Below are 18,608 nucleotides of genomic sequence, written 5' to 3' on the forward strand. Positions count from 1 at the left end.
AGGACATTGTCCTCTCATGGCCCAAACAATACCACCTCTCACTAGGACACAAGACACTGACTAGCTACTGAAACATACTCACAGCAGAGAGAGAGAGAGAGAGAGAGAGTTCAGAATTTTTTTATACAGATACAGTAGTATCTGTGTCTTTGATGAAGTGAACGTTAGGCATTTGAACCCAGAGATTTGGGTTAGAGGTCAAACTATGACATCAATGAACAAAGGACAAAAATCCAAGGAAATACCAGAGGAGAGTGCCATCTACTGTTTCCAAATGTAACTGCTGTAAAATGGCAGGATGAGAGAGGGGAGCAGAGTAAACGGCTTCAAGCTGCTTGCTTAGCAAGGCCATATTGGTGCAAACTCGGGACCTCTGTCTTACTAGCACACATTACCGCTCTTCTGAAGAGTCACACGAAAAGCTGGCTATTCGCTGGCGCAAGTGTGGACACTTTAGGCAGAGGAGTAAGTTTCACACATCCCCATGTGCTCCATTCACCCCTCAAACGTACTCAATTGCGACCCCAGCGTTAAGCTAAGCACAACTGTAGATCCGTGTCACGGCACCACTGTAAAAGACATCAAGCTACTTGCTTAGTGAGTACCACTTACTCCAGATTTAGCCCATATGTGGAGCGACCTCTGCCTTGCCAGCACACATGCCCACCCTCCTGAAGTGTCTTACTAGTCGGCACCACAGGAAAAGAAAGCTGGTGGAAGTGGGAACACTTCAAGGCTGATGAGTATGTTTCTCACATCCCCATGTGCTACAAGAACAGTACCTACAAACACCAGCAGGCGGCAGCAAAATGCAGCTTCTTTAAATTGTATTTTATTTCATTGGAATCTCTTTTCATTTATAATACAATCACATTTTCACATATAACACACTGTTACAAACAACAGACATAATACACTGACATGTTGACCGGATAAATATTCTAACAGTCTGAAAATATATGTTGGTTCCTTCATCTACCATAGTCCTGCAAAACCTTCCAATGTATTATATTTAAATGGTTCTAAGGTATTGTTTGAATATATATATTGAATGGTTTCTGGTTTTCTCAGATAAATTGTTCAATTTCTTTATTGCTCTGAATCAAAATGTTATTTTGCCTATTTCTCTTTTCTGCCAAGATAACAAATACAGTAAATGTTGGACAATGTATTCCTTGTATTGATTAAATGTCTGTCTCTTACCAACTGAATACTGTTGTGAATGGGGTTTGGCCGTTTTAAATGGTGTACATTTTATTTCACAATGAACTTGTTGATTGATGACCACCCAAGAGCATTCTGCATGACTACAACAAAATAATCATATCTCCACCTTAAAATAATCCTTGCTGCTTTGTTCTGTCTAATCTCACATGCTAATGCATTTCCCCAGACCACAGAACAATAGTTCACCTGACTCTCAATTAATGCTTAGGTTGTTTGCTTAAGATTCTTTCCCGGTACATATTTAGCTATCCTTCTGATCATGCATGCAGTTTAATTTGTTTATATTTTACATAGATTAGTTATTTGAGGCGACCATGATAAGCAGTTGTGTAGCTGCACTCCGAGTAGTTTGGTTTCTGCCACTTCCTCAATTTGTACTTTGTTTAATCACTTCCCATGTTGTGCTGGCCTTTTCCTTGTGGAATAGACCAACATAATCTTGGTTTTCATGGCGTTCAAAACAAGTTTTTTTCTGGCAAACCCACTCCCTGATATTTCCCAGATCTACTTGTAGAGCTTGCTATACCTGTTTAACCAATTTGTCTTGCTTTATAAATTGTAGTATAATCTGCAAATATAGTAGCTTGAGTTTTGGATAAGGAAGGTCATTAGTATATATTAAGTAAAGAAGTGGCCCAAGGTAGCTGCCCTGTGGTATTCCACAGTTTAAAGCATGAGGGGAAGAAAACGACCCATTGATATAAGCGCACTGTTTCCTGTCAGTTAGATATGACTGTACCCAATTCCATACTGCCTCCTTAAACCCATAATGCAATACCATTGTCAAATTATTTAATAATCTACTAAATCAAATGCTGCACTGAAATCTAAAACTAGTACACCCACAAACCTGCCATAATCCATAGTATTGAGCCACTCATCAGTCATGTCAACCAATGCAGTGGTAGAGGAATGTTTTTTGCGATAAGCATGCTGATTGGCTGTGGTCAGATCATTCTTGTCCATGTGCTGTCATATCTGTCTACTCACAATAGCCTCCAATATCTTAGTGAGTGAAGGGAGTAGACTGATTGGTCAACTATTGGTAGGAGTAATGGGTTCTTTCCTGTTTTTATGGATTGGGCACAGCTTAGCATGCGTCCATACATTTGGAAATTGCCCCTTTTCCAGTGACTAATTAAATATGTATTTCAGTGAAGCTGCAATCTGGTGAGCAGCATAGAATAAAAACAAAATTGTCCATAAGATCATAACCTATAGATTTACCATTGGGTAATGACTTGAATAGGTTTAACACCTCCTCTATAGGTTTTCTTGCTCATAATATGATCATCGATCCATTGGACAATAGCTTGTTGGAAGAATGGGTGTTTAGATTATCTCTCAGTAAATAAGTTTTCTTTGTAAAAAGATCTGCAAAATGATTGTCAATATCAGCTGGTTTTGTTATTGTTCTCCCGTCCACCTCCACACTAGATGGGCATGATGAGATGGATGTACCAAGTAAGCTCTTCACTATATTCCATACCTTTTTACAATCATTTTGAGAATCAATAGAAGCATTTTTTTTTTTGTCAAATAACTTTTTTTTCTTACAATTTAATTTAACCGCATAGTATTCTAAAAGTCTGTTCATCAATTTCTAGTTTAGAATTGGCTGCTAAGACTTTTGCCATATTTCCTTGAGAAAAAGCATCACCCAGTTCATCATGAATCCATGGAGATGGATGCGCCCCAACTGTACCCGTTCTTACTGGGGCATGATGGTCCATTACCTCAGTGAGCAAATCAATAAAACATTCTGTAGTGTGATTTAAATCATGCTCTACATAAATCAGCTCCCAGGGTACAGCAGCCAAATAACTTTGAAATTGCTCATGATTACATGTTTTATTATTGTTATCTTGACCACAATCCTTTTTACATGGTTTATGTTCACAATATTATGGTCTGTCCAGACCACTGGCATTGATCTGGCCTTTAAGCATTGCAATAGTATATTACAGAAGATCAGATCAATGCATGTGTCTGAACGATGACCCAACTTAGTTGATGACCTAGTGGTGTCATTAACCATTTGTTTCAAACCACAGCCCTCGATAGATCTCATTAATTTAGTTATATTTGAATTATTCTGATCTTTCCAATTTATTAAAATCACCCAAGATAAATACATCTCTGTTACTCTCTGTGGCCTGGTCAAACCCAGTGCATACGTCATCCAGATCGGACACCTTAGAGCTAGGAGGTCTATACACACATCCTACCAATATAGATGCCTGGTGAGGCAGATGTACCTGAGCCCATAGTGCCTCTATTTGACATACATGAAGGTCATCCCTTCTCTTAAAAGGTATATGATTCTGAATGTACAATGCTACACCACCACCATTCCTATTCAAATCAAACTTTATTTGTCAGATGCGCCGAATACAACAAGTGAAATGCTTACTTACAAAGCCCTTAACCAACAGTGCAGTTCAAGAAGAGTTAAGAAAATGTTTACCAAATAAAAATAATGAAATGTAACACAATAACGAGGCTATATACAGAGTCAGTGTGCGGGGGTAGGGGTCAATGTAATAGTCCGGTGGCCATTTTATTAATTGTTCAGCTGTCTTATGGCTTGGGGGTAGAAGCTGTTGAGGAGCCTTTTGGTCCTAGACTTGGCGCTCCGGCACCGCTTGCCGTGCGGTAGCAGAGAAAACAGTCTATGACTTGGGTGACTGGAGTCTCTGTCAATTTTATGGGCATTTCTCTGACACCGCCTATTATATAGGTCCTAGATGGCAGGGCCAAACCCTAACTTTTTCTTATATCACATTTTCCCTTAAGTCTCCCAGTGACATTAATGCATGCAACGGAAGTTAGGATTTGTCCTAGTGACTTTGACAGTAACTGTAAACAATATTTTGGGGGTGCTTATATTTATCCTGTTACAGACTTGTACAAGTGTTCACCTGTTACACACTTGTACAAGTGTAATGGAAATGTTCCTAGGCCGTCATTGAAAATAAGAATTTGTTCTTAACTGACTTGCCTAGTAAAATAAAGGTAAAATAAAAAATCAAATAAAATGTGTTTCTTGCATATCCCAACTATGGCACTCTCAGGGAGTGGGGTCACGGCCAGGGTCACCATTGTCCTGCGCCCCTGGAGCCATTGGGGTTAACAAGTTGCATGGACTCACTCTGTGTGTAATAAGTGTTTAACATGATTTTTGAATGACTGCCTCATCTCTGTAACCCATACATACAATGATCTGTAAGGTCCCTCAGTCGAGCAGTGAATTTCAAACACAGATTCAACCACAAAGACCACAGAGGTTTTCAATGCCTAGCAAAGGAGGGCACCTATTGGTAGAGGGGTAAAAATAACAAGCAGACATTGACTATCCCTTTGAGCATGGTGAAGTCATGAATAATTACACTTTGGATGGTGTATCATTACACCCAGTCACTACAAAGATACAGGCCTCCTTTCTAACTCAGTTGCTGGAGAGGAAGGAAACCTAACTAATTTATTTAACTAATTTAACTAACTAATTTATTTACACATTGTATATAAACTTATTTTCTACTGTGTTATTCACTGTGTTTGTTTTACTCCATGTGTAACTCTGTGTTGTTGTATGTGTCGAACTGCTTTGCTTCATCTCGGCCAGGTCGAGGTTGTGAATGAGAACTTGTTCTCAACTTGCCTACCTGGTTAAATAAAGGTGAAATAAATCAATACAATTTACAACTGCAACCGTGCCAAGATAAAGCAAAGCAGTGCAACAAAATGAAACAGAGTTACAGACAAACGTACAGTCAATAACACAATAGAAAAAAATCTATGTACAGTGTGTGCAAATGTAGAAGAATAGTGAGGTAGGCAATACATAGGCCATAGAGGCGAAATAATTACAATTTAGCATTAACACTGGTGTGATGGATGTGCAGATGATGCAAGTAGAGATACTGGGGTGCAAAAGAGGTTCAGGTAGTTGGGTGTGCTATTTACAGATTGGCCATGTGCAGGTACAGTGATCGGTAATCTGCTCTGCCAGCTGATGCTTAAAGTTAGAGAGGGAGATATAAGACTCCAGCTCCAGTGATTTTTGCAATTCGTTCCAGTCATTGGCAGCAGAGAACTGGAAGGAAATGAGGCCAAAAGAAGTGTTAGCTTTGGGGATGACCAGTGAAATATACCTGCTGGAGTGTTTGCTATGGGTGGGTGTTGCTATGGTGACCAGTGAGCTGAAATAAGGCGGGGCATTACCTAGCATAGACTTATAGATGACCTGGAGCCAGTGGGTTTGGCGACGAATATGTAGTGAGGGCCAGCCAACGAGAGAGTAGTATATGTGTAACGGTTTTCTTGAGTTGAAGGAGAGGCGGACCAAAATGCAGCATGGTTATTATTCATGGTTCTTTAATAAAGCAACTACACATGAATAGACTAACAAAACAAGAAATGTGAAAAACCCAAACAGCCCTATCTGGTGCAAACACAGAGACAGGAACAATCACCCACAAACCCCAACACCAAACAGGCTACCTAAATATGGTTCCCAATCAGAGACAATGACTAACACCTGCCTCTGATTGAGAACCATATCAGGCCAAACATAGAAATAGACAAACTAGACATGTAACATAGAATGCCCACTCAGATCACACCCTGACCAAACAAAACATAGATTAGTGCCTAATGAATTTATTTAAATTGACTGATTTCCTTCTTTGAACTGTAATTCAGTAAAATCTTTGAAATTGTTGCATGTTGCTTTTATGTTTTGTTCAGAATGTTAGGCTACTCCACTCTAAAATAATTCCGGCATCCATACAGTGCCTGTTGATAAATTTGGTTATTCGGTTATTGTCAGTCATTAGGCCTAGTCAAGTCTTGTAAACTGAATTGTAAACAATACACTGCCTGCGTTCATCTCGTTCTCGGACACTCATCTCAGTATGCATTGGCAAAAATGTCAATACACATAGCATTTTGGAGAGTATTCAACAAGTTTTTAAGTCTATTTGCTAATTTTTCATGCGACTGACATGCTGTAATGATAAATAGTGTAGCAGCCTACAGTTTAATTGGAATCTGTTTTAATTATTGTGAAAAGGCTCATGTTTTACAGGTATGGTGTACCCCCAATATTTATTTTGCCAGTACCGGACAGTTTTGGTTTACTTTTACCCCTGCCTACTACACACATTTCACCTACCCTTTCACTAACCATAAACCCACCTGATCCACCTAGCATTAACCCTCTTTCCCACCCTAACCCACTTTACCCCCCCTAAGACGCTTTACCCACCCTAACCCTGAAACACCTTTATAGCTGCAACTTGATCTCAAAGTTTTACTTCGGAATTTGACGTAATTGGATGAACATGTATTTTTTAATCCATTAATTATGTGTGGGTACAGGCTTAAAACAGAAACAACTCAAAGGGTTAAGTTTAGGTGTTAATTCAGAGCGGTTAAGGTTGGGGCTATGGTTTTTGGGAAAGCATAAAGATAAAGGATTCAAAAAAGTGCTGTTTCCATTTAGTATCATCAAGTACACTCCCTGCTTGCTAGACAATTGTGAACTGCCGTGGTGCAGTGGTGTGAACAGTGTACTCTGACTCTGAACATAGAGAACCTCTCTCTCTCTACCTCACACTCTCCAGCCTCACCCCATCTCCATCTCCCTCCACACCTCCTCCATCACCCTCCCTCCCTTAGTGATGTATGTCCAGGGCTGGTCAGCTGTTCTCCAGGCTGATGTCTAATAATGTTAACCTAAGGCTTCTTTAGGCCTCTTATCTGCTCAAAGCAGCTGATTAACCACAACACCACCTACTGTTGGCCTCTTTCCCAGTGCTTGCAACTACCCCACACACCCACTAACTGCCCCTCAGGACCCCGCTAACTACCCCACACGCCCACTAACTGCCCCTCAGGACCCCACTCACTAGCTAGCTACCCCACACACCCACTAACTGCCCCTCAGGACCCCACTCACTAGCTAACTACCCAACACACCCACTAACTGCCCCTCAGGACCCCACTCACTACCTAACTACCCCATTATACCTGGTCCAGCACAATACCAAAATAACAAGTACTGTTGTCCTGCCCTCTATATAGCCCTCTACAGGTCTACCCTCTAACTTAACATGGAATCAGAACCTTGATTGGTGGTACAAATCAAGGTTCTCACTTTGAAACACAATACAATTAGGAAAAAGACATGGGATGTGAATACTTTCTGAAGGCACTGGTATATGCCGATTTATAAATATACAGCAAAGTAAACAGAATTTGGCCTCATGGCGCTGGTTGGCAACTTACTTGACAAAATATGTGATGATCGCCCATAGGTGAATAAAGTTGTTGTATCTCTGTTCGTCATTGAATGCTTAGATGAATGACTGGGCTCTGGTGTTGTCAAGTTAAATCTATAAACTATGAGACTTACTCTTTACAGCTGGACACAGACAATCACATAATGTCATAGACAGACAATTTGAAAATTAGACAATAAGTCAGATCAAGTCTTATAAAGTGGCTTAAATAATGACATTGGAATTTGTCATGTAGTTAATGGTGGATCCGTTGTTTGCCTAACTAATAGAAACACATAGAAAGTAATAGATCAAATCTAAAACCACAGAACATACCGTCACAGAACACACAGTCACAGAACACACACACACGTACACAAATACACACCTTCGTCCTTCAACCTCCATGTGCAGAGTTGTCCTGTGTCCATGTGATCGCTATAATCTGATAATTACCCTGATCCAATTGGCTAAATCAGGTGCCCCGCTGAGTTCCCAGAAGGCATTGCTGTTTGATTTCTGATCAGTCTTAAGTAGAAACAACACTTTACTTCACGGGGCTAACTTCCTTTATTCAAATTTACACAATGGTCTTATCATCTTTCTACACAACATACAGAAAGAAAACCAGATTGATTTCCCATGGCAAAACACATTTTCTTTAAAGTAAATAAAATAATTTATATTAATTACATTGTTTAAAAAAGTTATGTATCAATACTAGACTATTTACAAAGATAACAGTAGCACGGGCGTTGGCCTATGAGTGAGGTATGTACAGGAACTTAGTGAGTGTGATATATACAGTAACTCTCGACGGTCCAATAAGAGAAATGCTGATTGGACCTGCTGAGTGATGTCACAGAGCAGGGGCTGGGGTCAGAGTTCAGGGGTTGGAGATCAGGGGTTTAGCTGCCAATCTCAAATGTCCTCCTCAAGTTTTGGGGTCACCCCTGGTTCACCTCTGCCACTTTCCCCCGCGCCTCGTCTCCTATAGCCCCTCCAATCCTCCAGCAGCGCACCCCAAACTTCAACACCACCAGGTTAAGTTGAAATGTTTCCACCTCCCCTACCCCAGGAGTTTCCAGCCCACCTCCATCCCTCAAGGTAATGGTAGGAGAGGAAGGACTTTAAAGAGGTGATGTCTGAGGTGTTTCAGTCCATTTCTTTGGAATTTGCTAATATAAAAAGTGCTCTACAGGTGGGTCCAAATATTTTAAGATAAAACTCTCTGCTCCTTGGGCGATGAATGAACCTTTCCACTTTAACCTCCTTTCTGGGCTGGAGGGTCGCGTAGCAACCACCAGCCCCACACCATCCTTAAAACGCAATATACCTGCTCTCCTGACCTTACTCTTAACCTGTTAATATATATATATTATTCTCAATACAATGCAAATATCTGACATTATGCATTTTCATGACAGTGGATAGTGTTTTGATGTTTTTCCTCTCATTTTGTAAAAAAAGGGTTACAAATAAAGTTGTAAAATATGAACATGAAATAGAACAGAATTATACAGAATGTTAGAAAACACACAGAGAGTATCCCATCAAATGGGAACTGCTTGGAAGACTAACAAAGCTGGGGTTGGAGGGAGCGTGTGCGTTGAATAGGTTTAGAAAAAGTGTATTGTGAGTGTGTGTGTGAGTGTGTGTGTGTGTGTGTGTGGGGGGGGGGGCATATTGGAAAGTCAATTTATCAATTGGTTATAATTTAACTTACACATACATTCATGCATTCGTATATTCAAAATATCCTATGTGCTGGCATGTACTCAGGATCTGTCCATTTTAGTTTTCCCTTCAGATGGCCAGAAACGTGTGTTGTGCGCATATTTGTGTATGTCTGTATGTTGTGTCATAAATGCAAAGGAGGTGGTCAATCTTCCTCTCTTCCCTTTGGTGGGAGTGGTCTCAGTTTGTGTGGGCATATTGTGATCAGCTCACCGTGGCAACACCATCCACTCCGCCCTCCTCCACTGCGTTACCCTTGCTCATGGCTTTCATCTTGTCCATGATGTCAGTAAACGTCTCCTTCACCGTCTTCTCCAGGATCCAGCCTTCACTTTCACTCTCTGGGTCTTCTGGGTTGGCCAGGTTGCACTGGGATGTGTTCACGTACTGGAGGCCGATCATCACAATAACCTACAGAGGATAAAGAGAGACATATTACGTACAGCTAGCCTGGACTAAGACTACAGCTAGTGTGTGTGTGAAGAGCTACACCTGGGCTGAAGTAAGAGCTAGCTTCAAGAACATGCTCATGTACTGAAAGTGAAAACCCACCATAACTAAATCTAACCTCACATTAACCAACCTACAGGGGTAGACCCAGAGAGTGCTAGACACATCAGCCTGCACTAACAGCTGTAGGTAATGGATCACACCAATCATCATTTAACAACTGAATATGTTCCACATAAACACATCAAACCAGTCTGAAGCAAGGAGTTAAAAACAGAGAATCACACTAACAGAGATAGCAACAAACAAAAGCAATCATAAGTTTGCTATGTAGCATAGCATACACAAGCAAATATATATATATTTTTTACCTCTACACTATCTGTGTTTCTGATTGGTCATTTTATAACCCCCAGTATTTGATCAGGAGTCTGATTTCCATAACTGGTCCCTCCCCCAAATCACTCCACCTCTCACAAGGCTATCGGTAAGGTAATACCATGGAGACAGTTGCGTAACCATGGCTATTCCAGGTAGGAGATAGCCATGGCTGTTTTTGTCCCTGATAAGCTTCAGCAGATTGAGTCCAGTTTTTTAGTACACGTTAAGTACTGTAAGATTTCTAGAACAGAGATTTGCTGTCCTTAGTAATATATGTTTTACAAATACCAAAACAGCTAAAAATGTATAGTAACACTTCTCTCATACTTCTTCAGATAATTTATTCTGAAAAGAAGACAAGGAGACAAACAGTGCATGTTCAAGGGCAGCCATTTTGTTTTTTTGTTTTCGTAGGCCAGTGGGGCTGCAGACTTTTGCGCCAGCCAAAATCAGTAACACACCTGATTCAACTAACCAACCAAGAATCTTCTTCAATATGGATTTAATTAGTCTGCTTTGGTTGTTGTGAAAGCCTGCATCCACACGGACCCACAGGATTACCAGTACAGCAGTCTAGTTACCAGCCCTGTGTACTACTGTTGTAATCCTTACAGGTGAAGCTGCCTCTACGTATGTGTCTGTGTGTATCGTTGTAAACCTGGCAGGTGTGTGTGTGTGTGTGTGTGTGTGTGTGTGTGTGTGTGTGTGTGTGTGTGTGTGTGTGTGTGTGTGTGTGTGTGTGTGTGTGTGTGTGTGTGTGTGTGTGTGTGTGTGTGTGTGTGTGTGTGTGTGTGTGTGTACCGCTGTAAGCCTAGCAGGTGATGCAGCCTCTGCAGAAGAGAGCAGCAGGTGTATCAGCAGCCCGCACATGACCTGGAAACATGACAATGGCAGGAGGGATGGAGGGGTGGAGGAGGTGTGGAAATGTACATTGAGAGTAAAGGAGGACACCATGCAACTTTGTCATCGGTCAGTGATGAACGCCATCACAAAATAATCACCCCACGCCTTTGAAAAGCGAGCAAGAGGGAGCATTTTCCTTACCTCCAGAATAGCGACCAGTAGCACCAGGGCTCCTATGCTGTTCATCATGCCTCCGTAGTAGGATATCAGTGCATCGCGGCAGCCCCGTTTCCAGATGTTCAGGTCCTCAGTGTGGTGGTCGTAGGAGTAGTGGGCCGTGTTGTTGGTCACCTGGTACTGGATGCAGGGCCGAGGGGAGCCGGGGTTACAGCAGCTGAATGGAACAGCATCCATCAGGTACTTCCCATCCACGTTGCTGCCGATACGACTGGGGGGGTGAAAGGGCAAAGGACAGGGGTTAGGGTATTGTGAGTTAGGGTCAGTGCATTGTGTGTTAGGTCCAAGGTCCTTATGGGGTTAGCGGAGTGAAACGGTAGCCATCCATCGGGTACTTCGCATCCACATTACTGCTGAAGCGAATGGGGGTCAGAGGGCAAAGGGCAGAAAGGTAGGATTAGGCTGAAAGAACATCTGCAACAAAGTCACTCATACCTTGACACAACCTAACACTGATTTTTCATTCAGTATCCATGATAGAGGGTTTACAATACTTGCATTGTTCCTGGCACAGCTGAAATCAGTTCACAGTGTACCTGGTAAAGAGAGGAACATTAAGGTCTATCAGTCTCTCACATGCTGTTTGAATGGGATTAACCCCATTAGCTCCTCCCTACTGTGAACACGGTCTCTTCACACTGGCTTTGGGAAGAAACAGTGCAAAGGAAAACTAATACTGTCACTTGCTTTCCAACGAAGGTGCATGAGCCAAGAACTCTGCTCACGTTGGGAAGGAACAATGATACTTCCACTATACCTCGCTTTCCAACATAAACAGACATGCACACTGAAGATGAGAAAAACATTCAGCAACTCTTGGAGGACACATCTTTCTTGGAAAGATGCACATATAGTATATCTGCCAAATACTCCGAAATTACAGCAAAAGGATATGAAAAATCATACTGCACACCACATACGAATTATCTCTTCCAGAGTTACTTTCCTCCCCTACACTGAGAGGGCATTTCAGAGTATGTATTGAAATTGTATTCATAAATTGATGATTGATCCATTACTTTCAATGAGGATGAATTGCCTAAATGGAATTAGTCTGCATACTAGCTAATAGATGGCTGGATATACAGTAGTAGTAAACATCGCTGTGGCTTGTCAACAGAGTTGTAGTTGACGGGTAATCAATCAAGCAGTTTGTAGATCGTCTGAGTAGATGAGGATTATCCTAACAAAGTGAGACTGTATGGATTGACTGTGACAGCAGTCATCTCTGATTCTGTAGGAGGAAGTGTGCATTTGGCCTTTGGGTGGTCTAGGGGTGGAGTTTCAATTGTGATTGACAGGTGTAGGGCAGTTCTAAATTAGCATTGTGGAAAGAGTGGTTTGATAGCCACTCCTTGCACCTGCAATCCTAGTGGTTAGAATGTTGGGCCAGTAACTGAAAGGTTGCTAGATCGAATCCCTGAGCTGACAAGGTAAAAAAAAAAATATGTTGTTCTATCCCTGAACAACGCAGTTAACCCACTGTTCCTAGACCGTCATTGTAAATAAGAATTTGTTCTTAACTGACTTGTCGGAGTTAAATAAAGGTTCAATAAAAAATGTGACAGGGATACAGATCATTCCCAGTCATTCCCAACAATATGGACATGGAATTACACTCTGTTGGGAGTACTGACACTGTAGGTTAACGCTGACACAGACCAGGGGTGGGAAACACTTAACAGGACCTTGATTTGCCGAATCAGGTGTATTACAGTAGGGCTAGAGACAAAATTTGCATAGATCTCCAGGAAGAGGGTTTGCAGGCCCTGCTTTAGATAATTTGTTTCCTGAAAGATAAGCAATTTAAGCAGGACTAAGATGTGGTCCTTTAACAGCCCATAGCCCATCGTCGTCATCATCAACCCTGAATCAAAAGAGCATGCGGCTAATATCTCCTTGAGGTCCTATTGGTTAATCACTGTGTCTAGCTAAGCTCTTATTGGTCAATAATTGTCGTAAGTGAATGGTTGGCCAATCACTGTCTCTACGCAAGGCCTTGTTGGCTAACTCGGTCTCTCTCTCTAGACAGGTCTATTCCCAGACCATCACCAGCCGCATGCTGATTCGTTAGCACATAAGCCTGAAGGTGGAGGAAATGTGGTCCAAGAAGATTGGCCACTAAGAACTCACAGGCTCACACACACATTCACACACACGGTGAATGCACACCTGAGAACACATACAATGAAAACTGTCCCTTTATACAACCACACACTTGATATCACTTACACTGAAAACCAACACTTGAAACACCTGCACCCAAGCACACCTTACACCCGTAAACTGTAAAACAAACCCTTGCATCATTCCCCTTCAACTCTCACAGAAAGCTTACCTCCCTCCCCACCACCACTTTCATTATTATTACTCCACACTAATGACTGAATCCCCCTCACCTCCCGTAAATCGAAAACCAACCCACACATACGCACAGCCCCATCACCACCTCTAACACTAAAACCTCAAATCCACTGACCCTGTAATCCCTCCTTTACCTTATAATCGAAAGTGACCCTTTTATATTGCTTACGGCCCCCCTCCTTGCACCTGCAATCCATTTATACTGAACACCCATTAAGAACAGTGAACTCACCATAACCTAACCCTACAATCTCCATTCATGCCATTTGTTGGTGTGGGCCTAATATATAGGCCTCTTACTTTAAAAAACGTACATCACTACATTATAACCACCTAATAGTTAGGGATATGGTTGGGATAGCTTTAGAACTGATCCTAGAGCTGTTGCTAATATCACGACTCACTCTTTAACTTCCTTGGCGCTGAAGTCCAGGTAGCGGTTGCTGACCCACTGGATCTCGAACCAGTCCCTGAAGTTGTTGTTGCCGCAGCAACGGAACTCAATCTGCATCTGGTCCAAAGTCCTCTTCATGTAGCAGCGTCCCGGCGTGTCTGTGTCCTTGTAGAACCTCAGGGCGTTCTTCAGGCCCTCGGCCAGCGTGAACTGGAGAGGGATCCTCATCAGGAAGCAGAGCAGAGCCGTCAGCACCAGGAGACAATTGAAAGCCACACAGGAGACGAGGAAGGGTTTGAGCATAGACTTCCACCTGGAGAACTTGACAGGGTCCAAGGAGTCGTAGCAGATCTTGCCTCCCATGGCGTTGATCCCACAGGCCAGCAGCCCCACGGCAATTAGTAAGTTAGGAACGAAGTGGCTCTCGTTGTTGTCCATCATCTCCGAGCGCTTACGCAGCTCGATCTTAAAGAACAGTCCCATGCTGAAGACGAGCACGCCTGCCATCACTGAGAACCAGTACATCAGCCATAGGAACTGGGCTAGCTTCACCCGCTTCTTCAGGTCAAACTTGACCACCATTAGTGCCATGGTGGCAACCTAGGGATATTCCTTACCTATACACAAGGAAAATAAACTACTGAGATGAGATATAGCTCTACGGTCGGGTCCTTCTTCTGGATGCCCCAGCCAGCAGAGTTTCAGCTGTTCTCGTTAAGCGGTTTGAACCGTTGATTCCCTGTAAGGTGGCTTCAGCCGTTCTCTTCGTCTCTCAGTCTCTCCTGCAGCTCATCCAGCAGTGCAGGACTGTCAGCTCAGGCAATGATCTGTAATCCATCCCAGAGAGAAGGAGCAGAGGTAAAGAAAGAGGAGTGTGGTTATTCCTTCAGGACCCTCTCCTCTCCCATAGTGGCCAGACCCTACAAAGAAAACTCACCCAGACGGATGACAGAACACAGGGTCACACTTGCCCCCTTGCCTTAGTTCTAAACTTTCCCTACAAAAACGTTGAAATCAACAGGTGAGGCTAATCGTGATGTTCCTTTCGCTGGTTGGAAGAGGATTGAGGAAGATCCTCCAGATTCCAGGCGGAGGGGAGGTGCGTCATGATAATCCCCTGTAAGCAGCCTGAACCCATTTACAAAAATCCCTCTCCAGAAGATGAGCCTGGCTGTAAGCTGTTGCCAGGAGACATAATTGGTTTGAATGCTCACATGGTCATTGTCACCCTGATCGAATGCACCGGGGGCCATTAATAAGGACAGTTAACGGTTGACGGAGAGTGGAGGTGTGGAACAACGCCATGCTGCACTTTTGGAAGGGGTCATTGGGTTCAGGCGAGGAAGAATGTTTACAGTGTAGTCACCTAAGATGTTTCGGTAAACCATCCAAAAACCATGTAAGACTCTCCATGACCCACTTAGCTCCACCTACACTCAGCAGTCAATATCAACAACCTGCCAGTCTCTCGCCTGTAGTAAGGAAGCAGGCAGATTTAGCTATAGGTGTTTGTGTCTACACTAACTGAACTATCAGTGTATGCTGATGGCAGTTTGGTAGACCAATAACTAACTTCTAATGGGAGCTTCTTCACTGCACAGCAAAGTTAGGATTGTGATGTGTACAGTATATGAGAGCAGGGACATGTGTGGTTGTCAGTGCATTCAATTAACGACATGATAGACTAGTGTACATGTGAGCTACACTGGGATGCACAACAGGCCAGCAGACCTGATGACAGCTTCAGTAGTTGGCAGAACTTGTGACAGAGCCAGAGATCAGAGAAACCAGAAGAGCATACTGGTGTTAGTGTACCCGAGGGCGGAGATTCGTACTGTCACTACCGCAGAATGATATTGATCTCGAATGAGTTAGCTATCTCATGGGAAGAGTGGGGACAGGATGTGGAAAGGGCAAGAAACCATTAGGGGCATGTACAGATTAAGACAAGTCCTGGACTAAACAGCATTTTCAATTGAGATTCCTAGGAATTTGAGGACTGGGCTTAATCTGTGTACGGGAAACCACCTGTTACGTTCCCCAGTTTCTGTGTTGTGGGTTTTGTTTGTATGTGTGTTTCAGGATGGATTCCTGAAATTCCCCCAAGCAGCTAATTGGCGCCGACCCCGCCCTCACGTCAGAGGATACAGCTGTATCCCATTACAGACTCCTTCTCCAGCTATAAGCCAGTGTTTTGTTGCTCAGGAGAGAGATGATTAGTGTGTTCCGTGTTGGTTGTTAAGAGAGCAGATTGATATATCCTGTGTTGGTTGTTTCTCAGAGAGAGCTGATGGTTATGTTCTGTGTTTGTTGCTCAGACAGAGAGATGATTAGTATGTCCTGTTTTTGCTGAGAGACCGGTTTTTGTTAAGTACTTTATAGCCGCTGCTTCTAAAGGTATGTGTGTCCCCATCGGACGCAGTGTTTTTGATTATTGAAATTGTTTACATGTATTGTTTGTTGTTCCCAGGGAGAAGGGGAAGGCACCTAGGGAGTACTTAGGCAAGAGGCCTGCGGGCGTACATAAACTGTAGTATTTACTGTCTATACGCACTAGGTAAGACCTGGGTAGACAACTCCCTGTATTTTGGTTCAAACACCAGGTGGTGCTAAGTTAGGTATGTAGTGGGTAGGCAGGTAAGGTAGAGGGGGCTTTGTCATTTACTTTCTTTGGTTCCGTTCAACCTTTTCCACAAATTTGTGTGAAGGAATAAATTCCCAGTAAACAGTAAATTGTCTGCCTTTTGTCATCCTTACATCTACAGTCCCATTCCTCTTTCACGCCACAAGGAGTGGAGTTGTAGCAGGGTGTTGCGTTCCCTCTTCCTAGAGGTCTGCATAACACCACCCCTAACTGTTTCAGTCAATTATTTCATGCACAATTAAAGACAAGCGTACAAAAGACAGATTGGTTGATGTCAGCCAAACCCTTTATTCACATCTAGTGTTTACTCCAGACCACTTAGTCAGAAGAACAGAGGTATTTAGTGCTTTGTAGATGGGAGAGTGCTGTGCTGTTTGTAAACATAAGATGGTATTTAAGGACTAAGATGAACCGGTAATAAGCTGTGTTACAGTACGTGGTTGACATTCTGTTTATTGCTCATTATATAGTCATGAGAAAACAAATGCAGCAACTTTTTCCTCCCTGTGAAGAAAAAGTTCAGGCAGCACACTACTGAATATTACCCAATATTTAATGGGTAATCCTGTCAGCACATCTATGGAACAACTGTACTATGGAACTCATTAGCATGAAAAGCAAAGTCAAGTAAGGCTGTGTCACATCAGGGCTGAATGAAAATAAGAGCTTCATTTGTTTGACAGGCTCTTTGTATACTAATGTCTCTAGGAGTCCCACTCTGTTCTTCTCTCAGTTTCTGGAATGACAGACCAGTTAGGAGATTGGGTACCTAAGGCCAGCCAGTTAAAATCATCCACCTGGTTCCAGTTGTTCCTCTCCCGGTCCAGACCAGACACCTTGAAGTCCTGGTCCAGACCCAGGTAGGACCAGGCAAAGGGGGCAAAGCGCACCCCTTGGCAGTCCTCTATGATGGCGCGGCTGGTGACATGCAGATAGACCTGTGTGTCGGTGGTGTGGTGCGTCCGTAGTTGCTGGCATGGGAAGGAGAGGGTGCTGCCGGTGCAGTGGTCCACAAACACAGAGCTGGACACTGGCCCAGAGAAGATTTCACAGTTCTGGACGTGTTTGATGTGGATGGTGCTGGGGGAGCCCAGGAGTCTGACCTTGCAGTTGGTCAGGTGGGTCAGTAGAACATCCTGTTGTTTAATCTCCGCCCCGGACTTGGTCAGCACCTGCCAAAAATAAACAGTGGTCAGACATTTAAGATATATACCTGCAAAGAGCAGAATCTAAACCACAATTGACTAGAAACATTCTCAGAAGAAATTATTGAATCTTGTTATGTTAGGGACTGTTACCTGGGCCTCAAAGTGGGAGAAGCCACACTGCTCTGGGGGGCTTATGGCTCCGTCCACTTTAGTTCGGCCAGAATCCTTAGGTGTTACAGGTGGAGCTGGTGGGTCTACTTTGGGTGTATTTGCTGCGCGCGACCTAAAGGCGAACTTCTTCTTGGGGAGAATCTCGTCTCTCTTCTCAGCCAGAGAGTTCTGTAGTTTCTGGAGCGCCGCCTGGGCCTGTCTCAGCTCGTACTGCGGTAAAAACACCATGCTATCGTTTAGAAACTTCTGGAGGAACTGTGTTTTAGTAGTCACTTTCTCCAAGGTTTGAGTGGCCAGGGCGCGGTCAGTAGCCCCCGAGCAGCCCTCCAGTAACTCCTCGATTGTTGCCCTTTCACTACTGAACGTCGCGGTGAAGAACCCACTCTTCTCCTCCGTGACAGACTGGCTATTTTTCGCTTCTTTCTTTCTCTCCACGTCCTCAAGCCTATCCTGTTCTCGTTTAAGCATCCTGTCCGGGATCTTAATGCCGGACTCACTGGGACTAGAATCCTCGTTTCCCTGACAAATACTGCTCTCCACGTCCATGTTTTCACTGATGTTGTTTGAATGCGGAAGAGATGCTGTTGCTTCGTAACAAACGGCCTTCTTATTGGATAAATCTCTCCTCTCTTGTGACTATACTGTCATTCCATTGGTGGATTAGGGAGCGTTGTTTGCTACGTTCTCCCACTCCCACCCATGTTCATGCATCATTGTTTAAACCCATA

General features: G+C 43.2%; 2 protein-coding genes across 2 annotated transcripts; both read right to left on the minus strand.

The window, feature by feature from the left end:
• Nucleotides 1–8,062: 8,062 nt before the first annotated feature.
• LOC124040074 (peripherin-2-like) lies at nucleotides 8,063–14,989 on the minus strand. Its single transcript, XM_046356859.1, has 3 exons — nucleotides 13,928–14,989; nucleotides 11,124–11,370; nucleotides 8,063–9,659 (listed from the first exon to the last, which is right to left on the minus strand). Exons 1-3 carry the CDS (start codon nucleotides 14,506–14,508, stop codon nucleotides 9,453–9,455), a joined length of 1,035 nt encoding a protein of 344 aa, XP_046212815.1. The 5' UTR covers nucleotides 14,509–14,989; the 3' UTR covers nucleotides 8,063–9,452.
• A 1,836-nt stretch (nucleotides 14,990–16,825) lies between these two features.
• LOC124039280 (tubulin-specific chaperone C-like) lies at nucleotides 16,826–18,468 on the minus strand. Its single transcript, XM_046355214.1, has 2 exons — nucleotides 17,860–18,468; nucleotides 16,826–17,733 (listed from the first exon to the last, which is right to left on the minus strand). Exons 1-2 carry the CDS (start codon nucleotides 18,424–18,426, stop codon nucleotides 17,266–17,268), a joined length of 1,035 nt encoding a protein of 344 aa, XP_046211170.1. The 5' UTR covers nucleotides 18,427–18,468; the 3' UTR covers nucleotides 16,826–17,265.
• Nucleotides 18,469–18,608: the final 140 nt, after the last annotated feature.

This window comes from Oncorhynchus gorbuscha, linkage group LG07 (assembly GCF_021184085.1).
Source record: "Oncorhynchus gorbuscha isolate QuinsamMale2020 ecotype Even-year linkage group LG07, OgorEven_v1.0, whole genome shotgun sequence".
Lineage (NCBI taxonomy): Eukaryota > Metazoa > Chordata > Actinopteri > Salmoniformes > Salmonidae > Oncorhynchus > Oncorhynchus gorbuscha.